Consider the following 23,143-nt stretch of genomic DNA (forward strand, 5'->3'; position numbering starts at 1 on the left):
GGAAGGGGGAGGGGCACCCACTTGACCCTTGGACGCCTCACCCCACAGGGAGACACAGCAACTGAAGGGCCTGGGTAAGGCCCTCCAAGCCCAGAACAGGGAACTCCCTGGCTCACACTGGAGACTCAATGCACAAATAAAAACTTCGGCAGATAAAACAGTATTCTATTCAGACAATGTCTATCTATAAATGTGCGTATCTTTTTTTTTTTTTTTTTGAGACGGAGTCTCACTGTATCATCCAGCTGGAGTACAATGGCGCGATCTCAGCTTACTGCAACCTCCACCTCCTGGGTTCAAGCAATTCTCTTGCCTCAGCCTCCCAAGTAGCTGGGATTACAGGCATGTGCCACCACACCTGGCTAATTTTTGTATTTTTAGTAGAGACTAGGTTTCACCAAGTTGGCCAGCCTGGTCTCAAACTCCTGACCTCAGGTGATCTGCCGGCCTCGGCCTCCCATAGTGCTGGGATTACAGCGTGAGCCACCGCACCCAGCCTATAAATGTGCATATCCATGTGTGTATATACTGTGTATACATGCATACATCAGCATATAACTGATCTAGCAAAAGTCACTCATTGTGTAATACAGCCAATATGTCAAGGAGTTTGTAAAGAAAGAGATTAAGCTGGGCACAGTGGCTTATGCCTCTAATCCAAACACTTTGGGAGGCTGAGGCTGGTGGATCTCCTAAAGCCAGGAGTTTGAGACCAGCCTGGTCAACATGGTAAAACCCTGTCTCTACTAAAAACACAAAAATTAGCCAGGCATGGTGGTACGTGCCTATGCACCTGTAATCCCAGCTACTCAGGAGGCTGAGGCAGGAGAATCACTTGAACCTGGGAGGCAGAGGTTGCAGTGAGCCAAGATCACACCACGGCACTCCAGCCCGTGCAACTCACCAAGACTCCATCTAAAAAAAAAAAAAAAAGGAGAAAAAAAGAAAAGAAAAGAAAAGGAAGAGATATATATCAACTGGAGGGTCAGGGAAAACAACTGGGATGAGGAAATTGAGCTAAGGTTTTGGGAATGGATTGGATGTGGTTATATGGGGAAGGCTCGAGGGGGCAAATGGCAAGTGCAAAGAGCTGAGTGTGCCTCGGTGGAGCAATGGGTAATGGATTTGTGTCTGGAGATAATCTCCAGATGACAGAATAGCTACAGCTAAGGGGCAAACAGATGCCAGTTGTCCCTAACATAATAAATATCACCAAAGACAGGCGTGGTTGCAAGAAGTATAAGGGAAGCATGGCCACCTTTAATTATTTTTAGAAGAAGGTTATAAACAAAAAAGTATGATCAAATTAAAATAAAGGGTAATTACCAAAACCTGCAATGGCCCTCATGCATCCCACACCACCAACTGACTCACCCCCCTGGGTCAGCACCACGTAGAGAGTCTGATCTGCCGAAAAGGTTCTGACCCCAGAGATGACTTTGCCCTGGATAATTTGCTGGGAGAAGGATATTAAGCTGATGCCTTGGTTTCATAACTACTAAACACTAGGCATTGGATAGCATTTAGGTTTATATCCTAATATCTTTCTCTCTCTCTCTCTCTCTGGCTTTTTCCAAACCCGAACCATCTTGCCTCAGTTATTTTTTTTCTGCATCTAAATATAGTACTTTAAAAAACCATTAAAGGCATAAGAAAAATGGAAAGGAGATGTTTCACTTTCAGACCAGACTCTATTTTAACAGATTTCCCAGATAATTTCTGCAGGACGTTAAGCTTAAAAGAAGTCTCTGCTCACCATCCCGAGGGGAAAAGGGGGCTCGCCACTCACCGTGACGGACCATTGGTCCAAACAGAGGCCTCTCTAACCCAAGCCTGAAAAGCATCCCCTGTTGCTTTAAAAATAGAAACTGTTTTGGACCGGCAACTGCATGACATGGAGATGTAACAGGAAGGAGACAGAGGCAAGACAGATGAACCAGGTTTTCATCTATTTCTGGCGCATCTTGGCTTTGTTTATTTTTAATAAACCGTGATGGCTCTTGTCTAATCAAAACTGCTATAAGAAGCTGGCAGAAGACAGAGGTGAAACTAACTCTTCGAATCTTTCCATCTCTTTCGGAAACATTTATCTCCAATAATTCAGAGCCATTATTTTCAACGGTTTTTTATATATATAAAATGATGATGATAGATAGATAATATATGAAGTATGTGTGTGTGTATGCACGCACGCGTGTGTGTGTGTGTGCGTGTAATATCTGGCAGTGCTAAGACCCCCGCCGGAGTCACCAGGCATTTACCTTGTGGTCCCTTCCCCAGCCCAGACTCTGTCTACCTATCTGACTCTGTCAGAATCGCTGCCCTTGACTCTGGCCTCCTCAGGCTGGGATCCCTGTTATGTTTTGAGCCCAGCTTCTGGCCACATGCCCACTTCTGAGCTTTGCCTTGGTCAGTACATTGATCCTCCTGCCTGACCCTTCCATGACCAGGGACCCCTCTCGTACCCACTTTGGTCTCTAGACCACGGAAGGCCCCTCCACCCGGCCCTCAGTGGGGAATGTGAATGCTGTTTCTACCAAAGGCTGCCCACAGAATGTCTTCTGCAACTGAGGTAGGAAGAGTGTCACTGACTTTCCTGGATGTAGGGGCAAAGTATATCTTTTTTTTTTCTTTTTTTGATGGAGTCTCTCTCGGTTGCCCAGGCTGGGGTGCAATGGTGCAATCTTGGCTCACTGCAACTTCCACCTCCTGGGTTCAAGTGATTCTCCTGCCTCAGCCTCCTGAGTAGATGAGATTACAGGTGTGCACCACCATGCCTGGCTCGTTTTTGTATTTTTAGTAGAGACAGGGTTTCACCATGTTCGTCAGGCTAGTCTCAAACTCCTGGCCTCAGGTGATCCACCTGCCTCGCCCTCCCAAAGTGCTTGGATTACAGGCGTGAGCCACAGTGCCCAGCCTAGTATATCCTCTTACTGAGTGTTCTCTCGGAGACTCTCCCCAGTCTCAGAGCTCCCTGCTTCAATGTGTCTTCTGTGGTGTCTGCTACCAAACAGCCCATCTGATCACAAAAGGCAGAGACTGCAATGTGTACGCTGGGATTCTGTCATTAACTATGATACACTAACTGTAGGCTTCATCGCAGGTGTAGAGACCATCTAATAATATTGCAGAAGCTGTAATAATAATTTGGAGTCAGTTTAATTAAAGTATATTAAGATTGTTAGCTCTGTCACGATTACTGTTTGACTCTGGACAAGTTCCTTAACCTCCTGCTCATGAGATCATTGTGAGGAATAAACAAAATATTTCATAAAGACTTAGCACAATGCTGAGCACACACAGAACATTTATTAAATGTTCTCTAACTATGAAAAATAATAAGATAATAATATCATATTCATTTACTAGTGTTTATGATATGCGAGGCTCTGTTCTGAGTGCATTATCTGGGTTAAGGCATTTAATCTGAAGCAGAACCCTGGAAGGCAGACATCTCCACTGTACAGAGGAGGAAAACTGAGTTCCAGAGAGGGTAAGGCACTACCCAAAGTCATGCAGCTAGTCAGAGGGATTCAAACATGAGTCAATCAATCAAGTCAGAGTGTATCAGATCAGTAACAGCCATGAACATCCATGTGCAGCTAGTTCATCTTAGCTTTGGGTGGGAAAATACTTGTGACCATTCATTTTAAAGCTGGACATGTGCTAATCCTCACCACATATATCAGTTTTGAAACCAGTGATGGCAGCCACTGTGAGTCATTCAAAGAACAGGTCTAGTGGTTTCCTGAGTGATGTTTTGGTTTTATAAAAGTCCACCATGTGGTTTCTTCATAGCTCATGGTGCTCTCCATTAAAAGAATGCTGAGGTTGAGGTCAAGGGACAGTTGCAGAGCAAAAGGGATGGGGTTCAGGACAGGATCACCCTGGGTGCTGCCACAATGCTCCCCTTCACCCAGGCAGTGGGACCCTGTATTAGTCCATTCTCACATGGCTATAAAGAAATACCCGAGACAGGGTAATCTACAAAGGAAAGAGGTTTAATTGACTCACAGTTCAGCATGGCTGGGGAGGCCTTGGGAAACTTACAAATCACGGTGGAAGGGGAAGCAGCACCTTCTTCACAAGGCAGCAGGAGAGAGAAGTGCAGAGCAAAGGAGGAAAAGCCCCTTATCAAACCATCAGATCTCCTGAGAACTCACTCACTATCATGAGAACAACATGGGGGAAACCGCCCCCATGATCCAATCACCTCCCACGAGGTCCCTCCCCCAACATATGGGGATTACAATTCAGATGACAATTCAATCTGAGGTTTGGGTGGGGACAGAGTCTAACCATAACAGACCCTAACCCAAGAGGCCTGGGGACAGGTAGTTACTTGACTGGCTTCAAACTAGAAACAGAGGAAATGACTACCTCAGTCTGCCCGGTGATGTTCCAGGCCAAACTCTGGAAAAGCCTTCCTTGAAAAAGGTCTTAGAATCGTTTCTATTAAAAAAATAAAATCCACCAGGGGTACTGCAAGTGGCAGAGGCTGCCTCTAAGAGCGTACCTGCAGAGTAACAGCCAGAAAGAGAAGAACAAATTGTTATTCAGGAGGCATCTGCTGGGCAGGTTTCAGACTTGGGCCCCCTTCGGCAGGGGCAAAACAGCATGTGACCTTGTACCCTCCAAGGTACGCTTTCTACATCAGGAGAAAATCGCCCAGGCAAAACACTGATGGACTGCAAACAACTTTTTCTTCTCTTTAGTTAATGGAAGTGATGTTTACGTTGCCACCAACAAACAGGTACACTGGGAGAGCCGGGCTTAGAAACCCCTGAGGAGTTTTGAAAGCCAGGAGGAAAATGGCTCTTGCATTCCATGACTGATTTACTCACCTTTCTCTTACCAAAGCAATTCTGTAGTAACAGCCATAGTCCCTACTTCAGTAATGAACGTAGCATGTGGAAGTTGTTTTGTCTTGGTTTGGGGTTTTTTGAGACAGAGTCTCGCTCTGTCATCTGGGCTGAAGTGCAATGGCGTGATCTTGGCTCACTGCAGACTTGACCTCCAGGGCTCGAATGATTCTCCCACCTCAGCCTCTTGAGTAGCTGGGACTACAGGTGTGTACCACCATATCCAGATAATTTTTGTATTTTTTTGGTTTCGCTATGTTGCCTGGGCTGATCTCAAACTCCTGGGCTCCAGGGATCCTCCCCACTTGGCCTCCAAAAATGCTCTGGGATTACAGGTGTGAGCCACCATGCCCAGGTGAAGTTTTCAAAACCTTTATGAATGTAATGTATTTCTTCAACAGAGCACTGTTTCTATTATTCTGAGGGCTGGATAACAAGCATCACTATATCCATTCTACAGTTAATAAATCTGAGGCACTAAGAGGATAAAAGATTGGTATCATGAGTTAACTGTAATGCTAATGCTAAAATATTATTTCCATGAAATAGAAATTTTTCTGTATGGAAATCTCACACACACACACACACACACACAACACATACACGGACTCAGGAATATCGATTTTTTCTTTTCTTGTTTTGATTCGGAGTCTCACTCTGTTGCCCAGGCTGGAGTGCTGTGGCATAATCTCGGCTCACTGCGACCTCTGCCTCTTGGGTTCAGGTGAGTCTCCCACCTCAGCCACCTGAGTAGCTGGAATTACAGGTGCACACCACCATGCCTGGCTAATTTTTGTATTTTTGTAGAGATGGGGTTTCACTATGTTGGCCAAACTGGTCTCAGACTCCTGATCTCAGGTGATCCGCCCACCTTAGCCTCCCAAAGTGCTGGGATTACAGGTGTGAGCCACCGTGCCTTGCCAGATTTTTTCTTTTCTTTTATCCATTTCTTTTTTGTTCAAGAGGCTGTGTCTAGATTTGCACATGTGCTTGTCAGAAAGAAATTAACATAGGAAATTTCCTTTCCTCACTCCCACACAACACATCTGCCAATCTAACACTTGCAAAAGCAGTGAGCAATGAGGAGGCTACAGAAACACAGAACAAATAACCAGATTCACAGAAATTTGGAAATAAGAACAAGTGTTTGGTGTCTTCCTGGGAACAACTTCTGGCTGAAGAGCTCTCTTCTCAAATGATCAGAAACCTGCTGGGACAGAATGGAGGATTTGCAAAGCCTGCAAAGATTTGAGCCACGAGCGATCCTTCCAGACAAAATGCTCTCTCTTATTTTCTATCTCTGCCCTGACTTCCACCTCCTAAAAGGTGTGATTCCCTTTTTTCAACTCTCACTAGTGGCTCACTTACAGACACAAAACTATCACAGCCACAAAAATGAGACAGAAAAGGAAATCTTGGAAACTTAAGTTTCCTCTGGATTTACACTGAAAAGGCCCCCATAAGTTACATTCCTTTTTGTTTTTTCCCCTTGTTATGAAGATAAAATTCATATATGGTAACATTAACCATTTAAAGTATGCAACTGAGTGGCATTTACTATATGCCATTTACAATGTTGTATCAGCTCAACTCTCCCTAACTCCAAAACAGTTTCACCAGCTCAAAAGAAAACCTGTACACATGAAGCACTCACTCCCCCTAAAATATGTGATAGCTTCTGTCTTCTTTCACTTAGCACGCTGTTTTTAAGGTTAATCCACGTTGTGCCATGTATCAGTACTTCATTCCTTTTTGATAGCTGAGTAATATTTCATTTTATGAACATCCCACAATTTGCTTATCCATTAACTCAGTGATGAACATGTGAGCTGTTTCCACATTTTTGCTATTGTAAAGAATGCTGCTGTGAACATGTGCATGTATGTATTTTTCAGTATTTGTTTTCAGTTATTTTGGGTATATTCCTAAGAATGGAATTGCTAGGTCATATACTAATCCCAAGCTTAATTTTTTGAGGACCCTCCAAAGTGTTTTCCACAGTGGCTGCAATATTTTACATTCCCACCAGCGATGTACAAGGTCTCTAGTTTCTCTACGTCCTCATAAACACTTGCATGTTCCTTTTATTTTTTAGTTACCACAATCCCAGTGGGTGTGAAGGGGTATCTCATTGTGGTTTTCACTTGCATTTCCCTAGTGACTAATTGCTCTGAGAATTTTGTCATGTGTCTTTTGGCTTGCTGGTTCTTCTTGCAGAAAGTCTATTTGAGCCTTTTGCCCATTTTTAAATTGGGCTGTGTGTCTTTTTGCTATTGAGTTGTAAGTGTTATTATTATTATTATTATTATTTAAGTTCCAGGGTACCTGTGCAGGATGTGCAGGTTTGTTACACAGGTAAACGTGTGCCATGATTATTTGCTGCACAGATCAACCTATCACCTAGGTATTAAGTCCAGCATGCATTAGCTATTTTTTCCTGATGCTCTCCCTCCTCCCACACCCCCCCAAAAGGCCCCAGGGTGTGTTGTTCCCCTCCCTGTATCTATGTGTTCACATTGTTCAGCTCCCACTTGTGAGAACATGTGGTGTTTGGTTTTCTGTTCATGTATTCATTTGCTGAGGATAACAGCTTCCAGCTCCATCCACATCCCTGCAAAGGGCATGATCTTGTCCATTTTTACAGCTGCGTAGTATTCCATGGTGTATACATACCATGTTTCCTTTATCTAGTCTATCACTGATGGGCATTTGGGTTGATTCCATGTCAGTGCTATTGTGAACAGTGCTGCAATGAATATATGTGTGCATGAATCTTTGCAATAGGATGATTAATATTCCTTTGGGTATATACCCAGTAATGAGATTGCCAGGTCAAATGGTATTTCTGGCTCTAGGTCTTTGCGGAATCACCACACTGTCTTCCACAATGCTTGAACTAATTTATGTTCTCACAAACAGTGTAGAAACATTCCTATTTCTCCACAGCCTCGCCAGCATCTGTTGTTTCTTGATTTTTTAATAATGGTCATTCTGACTGGTGTGAGATGGTATCTCATTGTGGCTTTGATTTGCATTTCTCTAATCATCAGTGATGTTGAGCTTTTTTTCATGTTTCTTGGCCACATAAATGTCTTCTTTTGAGAAGCGTCTGTTCATGTCCTTTGCCCACATTCTAATAGGTGTTTTTCTTGTAAATTTGTTTACGTTCCTTGTAGATTGAGGATATTAGACCTTTGTCAGTTGGCTAGACTGCAAAAACTTTCTCCTGTTCTAGCACTCTGCAACGGTAGTTGCCATTTTCTTAAAGGCCCTAAGATGTTTTGAAAATGAAGAACGGAAATATTTAGCAGGAAATAAGAAATGTAAATGGATATGTTAGACAGGGAACATGACAGAGTTTCTCTGGATGAGGAACTGCACCAAACCCAAGTGACAGGGTACTTTTTAAAAAGTTGCTCAATGGCCCTCACATCAACTGCCATAAAAACTCTTTGTTGGCAACATGATTCTCTAAGCAGTGGAGTGGCTAACTCAGCACGAATGCTCAATTCTAGATGAATTCAGTTCTTGGCACTCACTACCGCCCAGACAATACCCTGAATTTATCACTTATAAAATATATTTGTCCACAGCTTTCTCTGCAATCCTCCACAGCCAAATACATCCATAAATTCCACAGCTCTGGCTCCAATTGCTATTGGAAATAGTACTCTAACATCCTGACACCAACACTAATATTTTGGCTGCTTTTAATATGACATCCAGACTTTTGGATTTCAAAAACAATGCCTGAGATAAGCAGGAAATATCTTGTGGTACAGTGGAAGGAAAAATACTTTTTATTCCCTGAGAGAGTCTTACAAAGACACAAGCGTCTTTTACTAACAATGGTAAAATGTAAAGTTTAATATCGTTGTTACTATGGTGATCCTCACATTTGCAAATTTACAGGGGGTTTCAGCATTGTGCTGTACTTTGAGATAACTATGAGGATAATTTGTTAACTTCAGCTGATGAAAACATGGTGTTTGTTTTCAAGAGTCTTGCTGATTTTCCATACTTCCAAATGTAACTCAAAGTCCAGATTTTAATCTTACAATCTTTAAAATTATCTTAATATGACTATCTTAGAGACTTCCTTCCTCTCCCTGCAAAATAAAATTAATCACTCCATTTGAAAAACAATCCTATTTCTAGAATCTACAAGAACTTTCCATAAAGCATTCTTATCTTAAATGTTTGCATTCTTCTTGCAGGAAAGCCCAAATTTGTAACACCTTAGCAACCTGTTCAAGAAGTATATCTTTTTCTGGGTAAACTACACTCTTTTCTACTTTCTCCTTTTTTTTTTTTTTTTTTTTTTTTTTTTGAAGATTTAGAAATTATTCACAATAGGATTAATTAAAACTACATGATACAATAAATGCTACTGAACTGTACAGTTAAAAACGATTAAAATGGTAAGTTTTATGTTATGTATATTTTACCGTAATAAAAAAAAACACGATAGTTCAGTACACCTAACTTTTAATTAGCTTAATCCCTATTTAGAAAACCAAGTGAATTATAAAATAAAAAGAAAGCAAACCTGGATTTTTTTTTTTTTTACTCTACCATCCCACGTAAATACTAAGGTCATACATTTAACCAACTTGTACTTTTCCTTCTTCTGTAAAAATGTGACCTATATAATCACCTAATTTCATATGGGGAAGAATGAATCACAGCACACATAGGGCTATTTTTTTTTCTGTTTTAAATATACAAATGTATTACCCCGTAGCAATCAACTAATAGTTGCAGAGAAGAGTTAGTAGCCTTTAGTCATACCTATTTGAATCTATTTTACCCTGACATGAAAGGTCATTTTATGAGTAAGAAATGCAGAGACTGAGCCTGTGAGAGAAGGATTCTTAAACTGGGGTCTTCCAGGGACCCACGAGCCCAGTGAATCGATCCAAGTGCTGTATATAGGCATATGCAGGTATTCTTCTGGGGGGAGCATTCGTTGCTTCCTTCTAAAAGGATTAAGAACTCCAATCTCACTACAGAGACAAACCTGTTCAAGGCTGGAGACAGAACAGGGCGACAGCCTGCCCGGGACACTCGGGAGCACAGCTCAGCGCCGCCATTCATCTTCACGACACTACTATAAAGAGAATCTAGGTGTCCTCTAGAGGGAAAGTGGCCTCCTTATGGAAGGAAGCATCCGTTAATCTAATCTGGCATTCCTGCATGGTCCCTGCAGGTGCCCTCTGAAAATGAAGGCACAGTACAGCACAAAGCTTCATGAGATCTGAGAACCAGGAGGCCCAGCAAAGGCCCCCAGTGCTCCCACGGATGCAGAGCCCATGTTCTGGTCTGCGTGTGGGCCAGCCAATCCTGGGAAAGGCCAGTGCTGCACTGGGTAGACCTGCAGTCACAGGGTAGGGCTATGGAAGCAGGCCCAGCTGTTGTCACCGTGTCACATGCATAATCACAGCCCTCTCCCCTTTTCAGCAGCTGCTAAGTCTCAGGACCCCCCTTGCCCCGTGGATGAAGGACTCCTCCACAATCCCAATCCCCACTGCCTTCCACTCCAGGCGCCGCAGACCACCCCTGTACTCCCTGCAGACGGCTCTGTGTAGATGATCTCCCTGGTGACTGCCCTGTCTCGACCTCCCTCCAGCATCTGGGCCTCCTTCCACATCTGGAAATTCCACTGGCACTGTGCAGCCAACATGACCCAAACTGAACTCATCATCTTCCTGAAGCAAACGTGCCTGGCTTCCCTCTTCCCCTTGAATAGCACCAATATGCCTCTAGGGGCTCGGATTCAAGCCTTCGTCCCTCTCCTTTAGTTCACTGCCAAGTCCTGCAGACCTCTCGGAGGGCTCTGATGCCTGTGCCCATCATCATATTATTCCTGCAAACCCCCCCCACCCCCGGCCCGCAGTTCAAGTCGTCGTGACTTCTCACCTGGGTGACTCTCATGCTTATTAACTCACTGTTGCATCTCCTTCAGGGTCACTGCCTGTGCTCCAATCCATCCTACTGCTGCCAGATTCACTGACCTAAAAGTCCAGCCCCAATTGTATCACTTCCCTACAGGAAAGTCACGCTCTCCCATTGTCTGGTGAATTCAGGATAATGACAATAGCCAATTGTTCCCAAGCACATGCTTCGCCGTGTGTGGACTCAGTGGCGAGCATTTGACAGATCTTACGTTATTTAATCTTCCAAACAACCTCGTATCTCCATTTGTACCTTCAACATCTCCATTTCACACATAAGGAAAAAAAGGAGGATCAGAAACATTAAGGTATCCAAGGTTCCAAAACTGACACCTGGCAGGACTCTGGGAACTGGCCTCTCTATGGACTCTCTAGCCTGGCCTCCAAAACCCCCCACAGTGTGACCTCCACCTACCTGCCTTCCCTCATCAGCTACTTAGTGTCCTCTCCTTGCCCAAGTCACCAGTCAAAATAAACTATAACCTGCCCTAATTCTTCACACTCATGCTGCTACGTCTCTGCCTGAAATATCCTCCACGTCCCTACCCACCCCAGCCCTCCATCCAAACAGCATACAGCGAGCACTTGCCTGCTATGTGCCAGGCTTTCTGTCACGCTGCCAGGCCCTTGGGATACAGTGAAGAAAGAGATAAGGAGGCCTGGCACGATGGCTCATACTTGTAATTCCAGCACTTTGGGAGGCCAAGGTGGGAGGATCGTTTGAACCCAAGAGTTCGAGACCAGCCTGGCCAACATGGTGAAACAGTGTCTCCACAAAAAACACAAAAATTAGCCAGGCATGGGGGCACACACTTGTAGACTCAGCTACTTGGGAAACTGAGGTGGGAGGATCACTTGAGCCCAGGAGGCAGAGGTTGCAGTAAGCCATGACTGCACCACTGCACTCCAGCCTGGGCAACAGAGCCAGACCCTATCTCAAAAAAAAACAGAGAGATGAGGAAGGAGGGTGCCCGCCCTACTGAGCTTATAAGCTAATGCCATAAACTGCCATTAATTAAGAGGCACACATCTGCATATATATGTCCTAGCCTTTCCTCAAGGTTCATCCCAATGTCATCGACATCACAAAGACTTTCTGCAGTCCCTCCTTCCCTCCTCTCTCCCTCCCTCCCTCCCTCCATGTGTGCAAGCACTTCTGCAGGGTTTCTATACTTACCTCATCTGCCTGGATTAGAGGGCAACCTGCCCCAGGGCAGGAAACAGAGTGTTAAATCCTAGTCCTGCTTCTTCCCGGTGACTTCACAGTTTCCCCATCTGTAAAAGCTCTTAAGATTGGTACGAGTACTAAGGGGGATAAGATATGCAAAGAACCCCCGAGGAACTGCTGTGGCGATTCCTTCCAGAGTGAAAACAATCTTCTATGAGCATAGCCACGGAGATCTGTGTTCAGCGATGGTCTGAATAATCTGCTATGTCTTTGCGTAAAGGTGAACACAAATAAGCCTCCCTAGGAGAAACCCAGAAAGCGTGTTCTCTAAAAGCTTTGCTGGCAGTCCAGGAAGGGAAGCCCTGAGCAGGTCCCCTCTCTCAAGGCCACAGCCAACCCAGACGGGACTATTACAAAACATGTCACGCCAGGATTCTCTCCGTCGTGGAGCGGGTCCAGTTTCATTAAGCAAATAGCTCCACAGACAGTCTAACTGACAGGAGGGGACTGGCGCAGCCTGGTTAAAAGTCTGGCTCCTTCCCGTCGTGCCAAGCTCCCTGGGTGCTCTTCTTCAGGTGCCCCAATCGCACCGACAAACATTTGATAAACTGAATAAAACTGGGGCAAAAGATCCATTTTGAAAGTACTCACAGGATATTAAAAGAAAGCTCTATTGCAGCTCTTACTGTGGCTTAAATGATTCATGGAATTGTGTTTTCATGACCCAAATAAACTGTTTAAGGGCACAGAGGAACTAGTGGGAAGTGACCACCAAGCCGAAACGGCCTCATCAGATGAAGTCCTCAGGGAGACTTAGGCAATGGGACAAAGGAGAACGCAGGGCCACTCCAGCTCAGTTCGGGACCAGAGGAAACACCCGCCTCTCTGGTGTGAACAGGCCCAGCTCCTACGCGTGTTCTCGGCTGGCTGGCAGGACCCCAACAGGGGGAATCAGGTAAGCCTCAACTTTGCACTGGCCCAGGTTTAGTCTATTCAGAACATCAGAATAGCTCAGAGACCCTGAACTCAACATATAATAGAATCATATATATATAGAGAGAGAGATAGATATAGATATATAAAATTATAAGCTAGTTTCTCTCTTAAAAAAGTCATCAGCAATTCATATGTTAGGTCTAATACTAATACTGTTTTTCTTCTCTATTTTCTTTCTGTTGTTGGCGGTTATGTAATCTTGGAACTGGATTTTTAAAAATCTTTTAGCATGTATCTTAGGAGGGTCAAAAAACACATACTGAGCCATTGCCTCTGGCATCACATGGGCTGACAGCTACTTATGATGTGTACACTTAGCTAAGTCACATACAGGTACAATTACCAGGAAAAAAGTATGTGTGTGGAGGGTGGCTCTCTTTTTTCCTTTACCCAGAAGTCCAGTGCTCCCTCTGGAAAGATGGGAGCCAGCCAACTGGAAGACATCAAAACAGTCACCATTTTCACAGCCCCTGCCGTGTCACAGTTTGATCAAGTCTCTATTTGAAAAGGACACTCGTCAAGGCCAATAAAGGCCACCAGCTGTGCTCTGGATCATCAATGGGGGTATCTGTGTGCATGTGTGAGCACACACACTCGGTCCTGATGCTATTACCAAAACCTGCTCTTTAGAGGACCGCAGTCACACAATCTGAGAATTTTTAGAGCTGAAGAGACCCTGGGGTCACCCGGTCAAGTCCTCCCATTGTAACCAGGGCAAAACAGTCCCGTGGAGGGTAAGTGGTTTGCCCAGGATTCTGCAGGTAGACAGCTGTTCCTGACCATCATATCCCAGGCTGACCTCTCAGGGCCCTAAGCCTCTGGTTTTATCTTGGTCACTATTTTGTAATCTTTTTCTTTCTTTATTTAGTGAACACCTATGAGTTTCTGCCTTTAGGCAAATGAAAAGCATTATGCAAGAGGGGGCTACAATTTTTTTTATTTAAACTACCATTCTTTCGATATTAGAAAAGATATACTATGATATTTGGTACTTAGCTTGCAAACACGTGTCCACATAATCAGAATCAAAGCAATTAATTATAAGAGCCAACTTAATTCAATTATAAATTCTTATTACCTAAGTAAGTCTCAAGGAATAGAGTGATCGTGCCAGCACTGTACTCGGTTTCATGCCCAAATGCAAACTTGCCATCTGCTAAGGCACATGACAAGGTTTTCAAAGAAAAGTGACCACACAGGCCATGTAACACATTCATGAGGCACAGGCACACCGCTCTTGGGCGGTGAGATGCTGGAGCCCCACGGCGACGGCAGCAGAGCCGACCCACACGGGGGATTTCAGCGCAGAAGGAACCCTGTTTCTTTGCTTCCCACTTGATCCACAGGGACAGTGCTCCTTTTGGAACCACCATCTGGATCCAAAAACATAAAAATGGGCCCCAAAATTGCACATGCTGAAATGTCAACAGTATCTGGCAACTTCCAGAAGCATGAAAAGCTGTTTTCCTGCCCCATTTTTTTGATATTACCTTAGCGTCACTATAGGTTGAAACAGGTGGCTCGTGTCAGTGGTTTACGGGGGCATGAAAGCCATTTTGCCATTCATAAAATCATGCGGAAATAGCTCTAATTAGATTTCTAGTACAAAACAGGTCTGCCTCTAAGCCGTCTCAACACCATTTATTCTCTCACACAGGAAGTCAAATTTTAAATTAAATTACAATGGAAATTATCCAAGAAACCACCTCCTATTGGAAGGCTACCAAGCAACGAAAATAAATTGCTCAGGAAGATAGTGATGGCAGGCAAGCCTCAGTTGACTTATGACCTCTTCCACAGCTTCACTGGCACAACTGCTCACCTCTCCAAAGCAGCCCTGGGCAACCCCACCTGCTAGTAAGCTCCCTGAAGTAAGGGCTCTGTCCCACTCTCCCCCATGGTCTCTGACTCCACTGCTATTTTATTAACAAAGGAATGAGTAATCTGATTATTCATTCAACCCAGTTGTTGAGCACCCACTCTGTCAAGCCCTGGAGATAGAAAGATGAGCACGACAAGGTTCTTTTCTCCTTTTGCTGGAAATGTTTTCCATTTATTTAAAAACTCAAATATGCACAGCTATGAAGCCTCCAACGGCACCTCACACAAATTTCACCACAAACATTAAGAAACTGGAGGTGACTTCTGCACTCTTCACCTCGGGAGCCCTTTCTCCTTCAGTAGATTGTTACTGGCTGAGCATTTCTAAAGGCCCGAGAGGAAAACATGAAAGCAACATTTCCCTTAAGAGCCAAAGGGACAGCACATGATGGCTCATGCCTGTAATCCCAGCACTTTGGGAAGCTGAGGTGGGTGGATCGTTTGAGCCCAGAAGTTCAAGACCAGCCTGGGCAACACAGCAAAACCCCATCTCTACAAAAAATACAAAACTTAGCCAGGTATGGTGGTACACACCTGTGCTCCCAGCTATCTGCAGGCTGAGGTGGGAGGATCGCCTGAGCACAGACGGTTGAGGCTGCAGTGAGCCACGATCATGCCACTGCACTCCAGCCTGAGTGACAGAGTGAGACTCCGTCTCAAAAATAAATAAATTAATTAACTAATTAATGTAATTAAAATTTAAAAAAATAAAAATAAAAAGCCAAAGCAAAAATGCGGGTAACTTCTTTGATTTGTTGTGACTTGTTTGGTTCAGACCAAATTTCCTAAGGAGGTGAGGTAGCCCTGGATTGCCTCAGCAGTTAAGAGATTTCAACATACCCACACTAGCAATAACCTAGACCCTTGCCCCATAACCACCTCCAAATACACTAAGGCCCTCCATCCTCAGTCACCAAAACAGAATTCTTGTCCACAGAGCTTCTCCTTCACTCTTACCCAACATAGTGTGTTCCCTTGCATTGGATATGGCACATGGGCACTATGATCCCGACCCAGTACACGGTTAGCCCAACAAAGAAAGATTCTTATCCAGCGCTAGGAGCCTGGCACTGACCTCCCCACTCTGTGTGGCTGCTACAGGGAAAAACTTTAGGGCTTGAATCTGGCCCTGACACAGAACAGCTGAGTGATCTATTTGGATGAATTACAAGCCTCCCTGAGCCTTGATCATCCCTAACTAGGGACGGTACTGGCACCCACGTCAACTGAGTGTTCTGAAGATTAAATTCAAACAATTGCACAGAGCCTGATGTAGGTGCCGGCTTACAACCACCCACATTCACGTTCCTTTCGCCTTGTGTCCCGTATACATTCTGGCATGATGGAGTAGGTGAGCCAGATGAAGACAGCTGCTATTTACAGACAAGTCCGACAAACAGATCAGCAACACAACAGCTCTGAGAAAGTCCCAGAATGTATCGTAACCTGGCTTTACAAGTAACCCAGCCAAAACAGGTGTCAGGCTCCTCCTTCTCCAGAGATGACTATCCTATCCAGCTCTGTGGAAATGGATTTATCACACGCACACCTGTCCAGCCCTACTGTAAGCCACACAAATACAAATGGCTTGGCAGGGCCACCAGTGATTGAAAATCTTCAAACCACATGCAGTAAGCAGAATAGTGGCCCCACAGAGATGTCCATATGCTAATCGCCAGAACCTGTGAATATGTTAAGTGACAGGCAAAGGGGAATTCACGTTGCAGATGGAAGCAAGACTGCTCATCAGCTAACATTATAATAGAGAGATTACCCTCCATTATCCTGGTGAGCCCAATGTAATCACATGGGTCCTTAAAAGTTGGAAGAGAGGACCAGAGAGATGGTAGTGTGAGAAGGACCTGCCCTGACATTGCTGGCTTTCAAAACAGAGGAAGGCGGCCACAAGCCAGAGAAAGGTGGGGGTGGCCTCTGGAGGCTGAAAAAGGCAAGAAAACAGGTTCTCCCCGGGGCCTCCAGGAACAATGCAGCCCTGCTGGTATCTTTGCTTTAGACAAAAGAGATTTATTTTGGACTTCTGACCTCCAAAACTGTAATATAACAAATGTGTGCTTTTTTTATTTTTTATTTTTATTTATTTATTTATAGACAGAATCTTGCTCTGTTGCCAGGATGGAGTACAGCGGCTCTATCTCAGCTCACTGCAACCTCCACCTCTCAGGTTCAAGCAATTCTCCTGCCTCAGCCTCCCTAGTAGCTGGGACTACAGGTGCATGCCACCACACCCAGCTGATTGTTGTATTTTTAACTAGAGACAGGGTTTCACCATGTTGGCCAGGATGGTCTTGATCTCTTGACCTCATGATCCGCCTGCCTCGGCCTCCCAAAGTGATAAATGTGTGCTATTTTAAGCCATTAAATTTGTGGAAATTTGTTACAGCAGCAATAGGAAACACACCGTGTTATCCAATCGAGATCTCTTGAGCAGAGATTCCATAAACCCTGGCACTGCTTAGGGACAGAAATTTTCTTAGCCATTCTCCTTCCCTCCTGAAGATTCTCCATCGTCCTGAACTCTGGCTTGCTGGTTTGGAGCTGGTTACCTCCATTACCTCTTGCCATCATATGGGAGACTTCCTCAACTCCCTTTCCAGATCACTTAGGAGGAGGTTTTGAAAAGGAAGGAGAAGACAGATGGCTGCTGAGATCCTGGAATGATATTGAGAGATGAAATATGATTCCCAGCCCTGCTTCATCCAGCCCTTCAAGTCCATAAAATCAGATCTCCCTCCTTCCTTCTTTATTTCCTTCCTCCTTGCTCTTTTTCCTTCCTTCCCCTCCTTCCTTCCCCTCCCTCCTTCCCCCTCCCTCCCTCCCTTCCTTCCTTCCTTCCTTCCTTCCTTCCACAAACAACTAGTGAGCCTCTAATATATGCTACATACAGCTAGAGGCAAGGGCATACAAGAACGAGTCAATCATCCTCAATACCCACCCAAGGAACTCATCAGTTAAAGACTTACCATCCATCTAGGGCAGTGATGTGCAAACTTTTTGAACCATTAACCACAGCAATAAATTCATTTTTATATCACAGTCTATTAAACTGAAACACAAGTTTCACAAAACAATGCCAATGCTTACCAGAGGAGACGTACTCTATTTTCCACTCTACTCTATTTCTATTCTATTCTCCATTCTGACCAGCAACCTAGTAAGTTGATTTCATGACCTAGTAATGGATTACACCTCTCAGTGGGAAAAATGCTGACCTAAAAGTCTAGACACCCATGCCGAGATGGTCACTGCACAGATCCACGGAGCCTGTCCCCCAGAAATGTTTTCAAAGAATTAGTGGATCCTAGGCCATTCCCTTCCCCCATGCCCCCACCATCCATGCAGGGTGAGCTGACTCAGACTTGCAGGTCCCAGTCATTTCAATGATAAAATCACTCATCGCAAACACACTCATAAGCTCATCACCTCTTGAAGGGAAGGAATCAAAGGTGCTGGATGTGGAAAACCGTGACTCACTGTTCCTGTCAACCAGGTACACGGCTATAAATGTCACTCGAGTGAAATCAGAGCAGAGGCCTCACAGTAACGAAGAAAGCACCAAGGAGCCAGTGCTGGGAGCTGAGACCTCTGACTGCTCAGAACAAACCAAAGAGATTAAACTTTATGTAAGGAGCAACAACCACAACAGCTAATGACTAACAATGCACTAGAATTGACTTGATCAAACTTCCATCTTAGACTGGGAAGGGTGCTAGTGAGCACATAAGCAATCTGGCCTGAGACCCCAGCCACCTGTGCTCGGGGGCTGAGGGGGGGACTCGCTAAGCAGGAATGTGCCTCTCTCGGGTGCCCCTCCACAAGGCACAACAGGCCACCAGCTTCAGAGGGCACCGCTATAAAAAGCAGCAGAAAAAGTCACAGTACCCTTTTATGTAAGACGACCTTGTTTGCACAGAGATTTTTTTTTTTTTTAATGGGAATTTTTACTCTCAATTACTTGTCATTCCACCTAATGACATATATTAAAGTTTATCTTTTCACAGGCTAATTTTAGACGAATACCAGTTCCCAGATCACTGGTTTAGAAAAATATGACCCTGCTTGGCAAATCCAGTCCACTTTCCCAAGAGGAGTTCTATGGCAGGGGAGCTGGCAAGGCCAGGGGCACCGGAGCGGGGGAGTGGGCAGGGTCTCCGTGGTGTGTGTGCAGCCCTTTCTCTTCCTACTGTGTTGCTGCCACCCATACAAACACCAAAATGACTGTGCCACGGCTTGGGTCGTGTCAGCACACTGACTTTGCAGCACTCGCCTCTTCTTCTCAACAGCTTTGCTGGCAGAAAATATTGAGGCTGAATAAGGTGCTGAAGACAGCACATATCGACAGCAGAACAGTTCTCCAGGAACCCGATATTCCTCTAATCACAATCCCTATTCCTCCTTCACATGGATATGTGAACATAGCACGTACCAACGGCGGAACAGCCCTCCAGGAGTCCAATAGTCCTCTAATCACAATACAAGTTTCACTGTGATTTATTAGATTCATCCTTTATGCTGTTACTGAGAAAAGATGAAGACTAGAGCCTCACCATTCCATTGTCCTTGGGGGCCACAATGTCATGGAAAGGATCTTGATGAAAACCTGTTTCCACATTCCAGTGGAAGGTGGTCAATCTCACAGCGTGTTTCTGACTCCCACTACTCCAGGAGGAACAGCCCTAGCGCATCTGCCATTTCTGAAAAGAAAATCCAAGTCACCTCCCGTGCCGATATCTCAACACTCATGCCCCTCATGCCTGCGGGCCCCTCTGTTCTCCTCTCATCCCTCTGCCAGCCTGGACCCCGTGATTTATCACATCAGTTTCCCTTTTGCCATTGCTGTTGACTTTCCAGCCTCCTGGTCCTGCATTTTCTCTGTTAAATTCCAGCCCTGAGTGAACCCAGCCAACCATCCTCATCCCCACACCAACCCATGCTGATAGGCCCTGCTGGAGAAAGCAGAGTGGGGAGCAGATCCCCCAAAACATAAATGCCCTCCAGTCCTTGGGGCCCTGGATCTTACGCATCTCTGTAGATACTTTCCCCTCCTATTTCACTGAGTGACATTTCCAAATGCTGAGACCCCAACCCTCACATCTCTGCCCACTTGCCGTATTATGTTTAAAATCAACCATCACACTGGCCTCTGACAACACAGATAAACCAAGGGCATGAGGCAAGTCCTCCCACAGCTGCCGCTCCACCGCCCTTCCTCCTTCCTCCTGTGCTCCCAGGCCCGATGCCCCTCCAGATCTACAGCTGAGCTCTGTCCCTCTGCTCTGCACACCCTCCTCCTTCCCTCTCTTCTCCCTGAGGCCCTCACTCCCCTGCCACCCCGGCTCGCACCATGCTCTCCTCCTTTTCCTCTAGACCGACTCCTCACCTACCTTCTCCTCCAGACACTATCTTAAGTTCTCCTTCCCTTACAGCTGCCTTTTATAGAAAGGCCGTCTGCAATGGATGCGCCCACTTCCTGGTCCCTCAGCCCCAGCTGTCACTCTTCAACCCACTACAATGAAGTCTCCATTTCCACGGAAAACGCTTTTGTGGAGGTGAACAGCCTCCCAATGGCCAAAAGTGAGACAGCTTCCTGGCTTCTCTCCTGAGCTCTGCAGGACCTCACACTGGCTCCCCTCCCACGGCTTGACTCCCTCCTAGTGCGGTTTCCAGCTTGCCATCCTTTCTGTTCCCTCCCACACACCTGACCGTTGTTTTCCTCCAGCATCCCCTTCTGATCAGCTCTTCCACCTTCTCCCAGGATTCTCCTCATCCAAACCCACAGCCAGGGCTTCCCCCGTATCGAGCACCAGGCCACCCTCTCTTCTGGGCACCAGACCTACACATCCTGTGAGCTGGTGCACTTCTCCCGCTGAGTGCCCCGTGGGCCCCTGAAACTCAACAAGTCAGCTCCATGAAGTGGGGGCCAAACTGCTCTGTGGGTCACCCTGGATCCTGAGACCCTAATGCGGCATGTGGCATGCCATCAGCGTTCCATAAATGACTGCTGATACGTTCCAAACCAAATTCATTGATTTTTCGCTTAAAACTGCCTCTCTTCTTGGAATCCCCATCTCAGTGAATGACACCATCCAATCATCCAAGTCGAGTCCTTAGGTCATCCTAGCTGTCCCTTCCCCACCTCCCTACCCAGCATCCATTCAGTGTCAAGCTGTGCAGCTCTCACCTCCATAATGTCCCTTGTGTCAGATCCCTTCTGCCCAACCCAGAACCAGCACCTTGTGCCAGGCTCTCACATCTGAACATGAGCAGCATGACTGCCCCCTTTGGACCTCCCACCCCTGGTCTGGCAGCCTCAGATTCACTGCCCCAGGATCCTCACACTCGGACCCCATCTGCCTCTCTAGGTAGAATGCAGGGGACTAGATGGGGGGCCAGTCTGGTTGGGGGATCAGGAGACTTCCATGAAGAAGTGCTTATTGAGATGACCTCTGCAAGATAGTAGGAGGTGGTTAGGCAAAGACCTGTGGGGTGGCGGAGGGCAGAGCAGCAAGCATTGCAGGCAGAGGAAACAGGTGTCCAAGGGTTCTAAGGTTGGCAGGGGCACAGTATGTTCTAGAAGCTACAAGACAGCCGGTGTGGCTGGAGTCCAGGCAGCAAAATGTAGCATCTGGCCAGATGAGGCTGCTGGGGAAACAGGGACCGGATGGCCCAGGGCTTGGGGATGCAGGTGAGAATTTTAGTTTCTTCTTCTGAACACCAGGAAGCAGAAGAGTGACATGATTAAGTCTGCCTTTTGAAAAGATTCCGCTTCAAAAATGCTTAGTTAACGAAGTCATGATGGATAATTTCCTAACATGATAAAATGCAGATATCTCAACCAAAATTCAGCATCTAGAAAGGGAACACTAGTCACATTTCACTACTCACAAGCAAGACACAATGTCCACTATCATTGTTCTTTGAGGAGCTGGCCAACATAATTGGGTGAGAAAGAAATTAGAGATTTAAAAATGAGAAAAAAAAAGGTACAGCTCTCACTATTCGCATACGGATATGCCTATATAACTAAAAACCCCAAAAGAATCCATTAAGAAGCTACTCAAACCATAAGAGAATTCAGTAGGGTGGTAGAAGCAAATTAGTATGTAGAAATCAGTAACTTGCTTGTATATGAACAATAAACAGTTATAAGAGGTATTAGAAGGAAAGGCCTTCATTTATAATAGAAGCAAGACGGTGAAATTAACAATAGATGAAACAAGAGTTGTACAAGAGCCTTTTGAAGAGAATTTAAATTAACCTGAGGGACGCAGAAGGCTTGATATCTATTCCTGGACAGGAAGATTCCACAATAAGACAATGTCAATGTTTCCTAAATTAATCTATAAACATAACGCAACCCCAATAAAAATAACAATGGGAGTATTAAACATGAGAACACTCAGATTTTGGCGTGTATCTGAGAAGCTCCCTCTGGCTGCAGCGTGGCTGGCTATGGACTGAAGAGTGAGAGAGGGCGGGCTGGCGGCCAACCTAGGACACCTGGCAGGGATCCTGCTGAAGAAGCTGGGCCCAGCTGAGCCTGGGGCCTGGGGTGGGGTTGGAGACGCAGTGAAGGGCATATTTGAGAGACGTTTCTGTGGAGAAATTCCCAGGCCGTGGTGATTGATTGGATAGGGGAAGTGAGAAACAGAAGTCAAACCAGGACTCCTGGTTTGTTCATTTAATCATTAATCGAATCTCCTGCAAACTTATCCCCATGTTACTAAAATCGCGGCTCAGGGCAGGGCTTCTGGGCCCCCAGACAGATTTCACAAGGCCCTCCAGAAAGCTTGTTAACCAGTTGTTTGTTCATAGCCGAGTGAAGTACCACGTTTGCTCTCTGACTGGGCTAATTAGGTGTTCCACTTAGAGCTCTGGAGAACAGGACGGCTTCAAGCTCAGAAAGCCTCAGAAAGACACTTGTTCTTTCCCTGTCTGTGCTGTCATCCCCCCTTTTGATTCAAAATTGCACCACCAAAAAATAGGGCAGTGATTGTGTTTGAGTTTGACCTCGTCAGATTCAACGTTTACCTGAGCCGTGACCTGACATCTCCGTACTGCCTTCACTCTTCTTTAATAAATAAATAAGTCCTGAAGGCAAAACAAAATTTCTCACCATCACTGGCAGGCCATTTTATCGAATCTCCTGCAAACTTATCCCCATGTTACTAAAATCGCTGCTCAGGGCAGGGTTTCTGGGCCCCCAGACAGATTTCACAAGGGATATTCACAGCAATATCCCTTTAAGGGTTGCCTTTTTTCCC

General features: G+C 45.5%; 1 protein-coding gene across 4 annotated transcripts in view; it reads right to left on the bottom strand.

The window, feature by feature from the left end:
• Nucleotides 1–23,143, bottom strand: part of ZDHHC14 (zDHHC palmitoyltransferase 14) — a 302,219-nt gene that overhangs the window by 231,287 nt on the left and 47,789 nt on the right. The window contains exon 1 of one of the 4 annotated variants that reach the window (XM_073022304.1): nt 11,994–13,024. The exons of the other annotated variants lie outside the window; for them this stretch is intronic. Within the exon in view, the coding sequence (XP_072878405.1) occupies nt 11,994–11,998 (5 nt within the window). The 5' untranslated portion in view covers nt 11,999–13,024. Of the gene's footprint in view, nt 1–11,993; nt 13,025–23,143 lie in introns of those variants that run through there. 4 annotated transcript variants of the gene reach the window in all.

This window comes from Chlorocebus sabaeus, chromosome 13, assembly GCF_047675955.1.
Source record: "Chlorocebus sabaeus isolate Y175 chromosome 13, mChlSab1.0.hap1, whole genome shotgun sequence".
Classification (NCBI taxonomy): Eukaryota; Metazoa; Chordata; class Mammalia; order Primates; family Cercopithecidae; genus Chlorocebus; species Chlorocebus sabaeus.